The sequence below is a fragment of the Chinchilla lanigera genome, unplaced genomic scaffold (assembly GCF_000276665.1).
Source record: "Chinchilla lanigera isolate Chin_1 unplaced genomic scaffold, ChiLan1.0 scaffold00096, whole genome shotgun sequence".
Taxonomy (NCBI): domain Eukaryota; kingdom Metazoa; phylum Chordata; class Mammalia; order Rodentia; family Chinchillidae; genus Chinchilla; species Chinchilla lanigera.
In genome coordinates, this window is record NW_004955497.1 from 4,534,563 (window position 1) to 4,539,085 (window position 4,523).

At 46.6% G+C, this 4,523-nt stretch overlaps 1 protein-coding gene across 1 annotated transcript in view; it reads left to right on the forward strand.

Moving 5' to 3' along the window:
- Window positions 1–3,093, forward strand: part of LOC102014151 — a 31,829-nt gene extending 28,736 nt beyond the window's left edge. The window contains exons 6-7 of the mRNA XM_013505451.1: window positions 801–1,114; window positions 2,386–3,093. Of these exons, the coding sequence (XP_013360905.1) occupies window positions 801–1,114; window positions 2,386–2,430 (359 nt within the window). The 3' untranslated portion in view covers window positions 2,431–3,093. The remainder of the gene's footprint in view (window positions 1–800; window positions 1,115–2,385) is intronic.
- The last annotated feature ends 1,430 nt before the right edge of the window (window positions 3,094–4,523 follow it).

A 4,523-nucleotide genomic window follows, 5' to 3' on the forward strand; every position in this document is an offset into this window, starting at 1 on the left:
GTCCGACGTCTCGCGGGGTTCCTCTGCTACTTCCTCCCAGCCCCTTGCTGTTGAATATTCATGAGAAGGCGGGGTCGCTTGCTTTTGAATTTTCCCGGGTTGAGGAAGCAACAGGAAAGAATTGGGGGAAATCTGGGCTGGAAGAAAACGCTGAGAACAGGGTGGGGTGCCTACCAGTGACAGCACAAATACAGGATTCCGAGTCCGTTTCTTCCACCACCAGGCGGCCAGGACACACACACACACACACACACACACACACACACACACACACACACACACACACACACCCTTTAAATGCTTGATTTAAGCAGAGACCAAAGGAAATTCCAAGGACTAAACCCTTAGTCCTATTACGCTATCACTAAACTACAGTAATATTACTAAACTACAGGATTTGAGGGGGGGGTAAGGATTTTAACAATTATCTGAACTATAAACCCTTCATAATAAAGTAGTTTAAAAATATATATCTACAGGTCTAATCAAATATCGATTCGCGCGCATTTCACCACGAGTGGTTAGTGCCTGCTTTTCAACGATGCGGTGTGGCCCGCCTCTGCTCCGGCCGTGGCGAACCTATGGCACGGGTGTTCTTCTTTTAAGACAAAAGATGTTAATAAGAGATGTTTTTCTAAACTAAAAGCTCAGTATCCAGGTTCCATTGCAGAGTTGGCGCTTTGGGATAAATAAGTGGATTTTCGGTTGCGGTTTGGGCCCTCGTCTCTATAAGGTTCGCCCTCACCAACTAGGCTTCCCAAAGTCTAAAGAGGCAAGTTCTAACGGAAACTGATTTTCAGACATGAAAGGAAACCGTGCTGAGAGAAGTGACATGGAGCCTGAGGAAGTTCACCTGGGGGCCCGAGCAGTGAAAGCCGCTGGCGATGAGAGGATGAGCGCTTTTCTATGTCGCACCAGGTGTCCCTCGGGATGGTTCCCTGGAATTGCCACCGCGGGGAGCATCGCTAAATTACATCAAGGGACTCAGCGCAGCGGGTTCGTGGGGAGTGGCCTGAGGAGGAGCTTGACGAGTGCAAAGATCCCACTCTACACGCTCTTGCTACCACGCTCTCCCTCCCGGATGGTTAAATACTGTAGAAAAGTCCCTGTCCAGGTACAAATCTGTCACTCAAAGTGGGTGAGCTGTACTCACCCCCCCCCACTACTTCCAGATCATTGCACTCCAGATCTTCTAGCCCATTACATGAAAGTGCACTAGTTCTATAAATCCTAGCAGATGCCCATCTTGTAGATGCCAGAAACCACAGGTGCTATCAAGACAACTGGTAACCAAACAGCCAGGGTCCCTGCCCCAAGGGAAGTACCTTGAGTGGGAGAGAGATTGCAAACAAATTCCAAAGCCTGTAATCCCAGAACTTTGGGAGGCTGAGGCAGAAGGATCACAAGTTCAAGCCCAGCCTGGGCAACTTAAAACTTAATGAGACCCTGTCTCAAAATTTTAAAGGGGGTGGAGAGTCACTGGGAATGCAGCTCAGTGGGAAAGCCTCGGGTTCAATTCCCAGTGCCTCCGAAAACAAATAAACAAATAATCTAACAGTGATTGAATAAAGACAAACAGAGCCATTTAGAAAATCGGGGGCATCCTTGCGGAAACTAGGACCAGGTTGTCTCACTGGCGTTAGGTCCAAATCTGTGGCCATCAGCTGTGCCAGCTCGGGTCCCAGGATGCCCGTCGGGGTTCCTGTTTCCATATCACCAAGCAAGGAACTTGGCTGCCCCTTAGTTTCGGAGTGGGCAGGGAGTGTGGTCCCATGCCCAGCGTCGGGTGCTGGTGTCGTCTTGGTTCTAGATACATTAGTTGGGGTCTCTGCCTGTTTTCTGTTACTCAAAACACAGTACCACAGACTGGGCCTATTATGAAGAAAGTCTGCTTCCTTTACTTTGATGCCGGTACAACGGTGAGGGGCTGCCACTGGCGCCAGCTTCTTGCTGGCAGAGTCTTGAGGTTGGGAGGGCGTCCTGATGAGAGACAGGGAGCGTGGGAGGCCGGCCCAGACAGGTTTTTGCAGTAGACTCACTCCCGAGATAGCCATTCACCCAGTAGCCCATTGATCCCCCAAACAGACTGACCCAAAGGGCAGAGCCTGTTACCTTGTGGAAGTCCTGCCTCCTAATAAGTCAAATGGGGCTTCTGTTCCAGTGTGAGCTTGGGGGAGCGGGGGACCCCTCAAAGGCGCCTCTGAAAGTGTTGGTTGCTGGATGATGGGGACTAAGTTTGCTTTCTCATTTACCACCCAGCCGTAATTCTCCCTCTGCCGAGGGAAGTAGGGTGCGAGGGGAGGTTCATGTCCATGCAGGCGCCAGGCTGGCCCTTTGCACGCGTGGTGATCTCATTGTCAGAACTACTGCCAGTGCCCTTTACAGCTTCAGAATGGATCCGGGAGCCTGATTTCCTTGCCAGCAACATAGAACGCATCACACAGTAGAACTGAAGGTCCTGACACCTCTCTTCCGACGCCTGTTATTTCCTGCCAGCTGCCTCCTTCAGGACATGGGCTGCTTTGGGCAGCAAATAGCCACTCTGCAGCAAAGGGAAAAGAGTCCTGTTGTTTGCTGGCCCTTTAACAACAGGACAGTCGTAAGTATGTTATCTTTCTCTCCCACAAAAGTAAGGCAGAAGGCCAAGATCCTGGGCTCCAGCCCTTGGTCTCCTGGTTCACTCCAGGGTCATAGCAATGAGTGACAGGGCAGAGCTGCGTGCCCCGTGCCCACAATCCCTATTGGGCTGTCTGGGCAGAGATCCCCACGACTGAACCTGGTTGCCCGCTGGACACAGGATTAGAGCTGAGAACAAACTGCCTATCCACCTGCCTGGCAAACTGCTTCCCAGAGGACCCCGGCCAGTCTTTCAGCAGGGCACCCCTGGAGGTTTCATTTCCACGTGCACTACACTCATTTGTCCACTCTCAGGGGTGCAAGAAGGTGGGAAACAGCCAGGTACTTATGACAAGGTTCCAGCACCTGGAAATAGGTCTTTGTGATACAAACCCAGTGGAAGCAATTTTCAAAACACCCCAAGGCTCCAAAGGCAGCTTGCAGTACAATCTTTATAATACATAATATTAGTATAAATAGGCCCAGATACATGGGAGTAGGAAAAATGAAATAGTAAAGCAATGAAAAGAAAAGCAGAGAAAGTTGTGTGCATGGAATTGCCCATAGTGGGGTTTGGGCTTAAATAAATTTGTGCAGACCTAAGTACAAACCTCTTTAAGATTCCCCTTAGAATGAGGGAGAATTTAATTTGCTGCCTTCTTTTCTAGATTTGGCACCAAATCTGTGGCTTAATTCTCAAAGGATCCATACTAAATTGTACGGGGCGATGTTGTTTAATGTGTATTAGTTTCTGCTACACATAGTGGAATTCACTTTTACTTAAAACCTTTGGAAATATTAATGCTGATTGTCAACGCATCCTTATAAATATGCTTATTGCCATATTTAAGTCATGCTTTGGTCTGGAAAGAATTTTAGATGGAATATGTAAATATATACAATCTAATAACCAAAAAGAGAATTAAAAACAGGCAGATGAGGAAAATAAGATGCAGGGGAAGGGAGAATAGAAAAGTCAGGCAGGCATTAGTGTATTCACATCTGTGTAAATTCATGTATTTGAATCTATTTACATTCAGACGCCTTAAGAGTTAACTCTGAAGGTGATTATATATGTGTTAAATGATATTTATTTACGTCTTTAAGAGAGGATTTGAGAATATGAAAATGCTGCAGAACACTTCTTAGACCACTTTACACAATAGCTAGGCAATAATACCACGCGTATGTGTGCAAGCATTACTACGAATGACACTTGTACAAGTGGAATAGTTATGAACAGATAGTCATGCCAGAAAGAAATAGGTCCAAAAACACAATGTATAAACACTTACCACTGCAACTGGTGAATGTGTTCACCCAGCTTTAGAGAGCAGTCAGTTGAAGCGTTGTGTTGGACTACCTAAATATTTAACAAGATGAATCTAAAACCTTGAGGGGTCACCGCCACATATACAGTTACCCGGAGAGCCTTTGTCTTTCATCAGAAACTTTGTCTTTCATCAACGCAGATGCACAGAAAGACCAGCTCACCATTTACTGAGGAAGTTTCAACACGTTCGCATACACACACAGGGCCATCAAAGCATTGCGATAATGCCGTTTCTTGGAGCCAAATTTGCAAATCCCGCATACTATGAATTTAAAACACAAGGTCTTCACAGCGCTTATTCTTTCAGTATTGAAGATGATGCAAGGAAAAAACACATAGCACAGGGAATTGTAAAATATAATACTGACAGGTTAATAGTGTGGGGCGCTGCCTATTTTCAAAAGAGGACTCAAGTTCATTTACAAAATTTGCTGGACAGTCTTCTAGAGAACCAAGCTTTGTTGTTAGGAATAATGCAGTAAGGAGCAGAGGTGACCGGCTACCTTTCATCGAGATCGCAATCCAGAGGAAAGAGGATCAGACTCAGTCATAAAAATATATTGCTACAATGTGT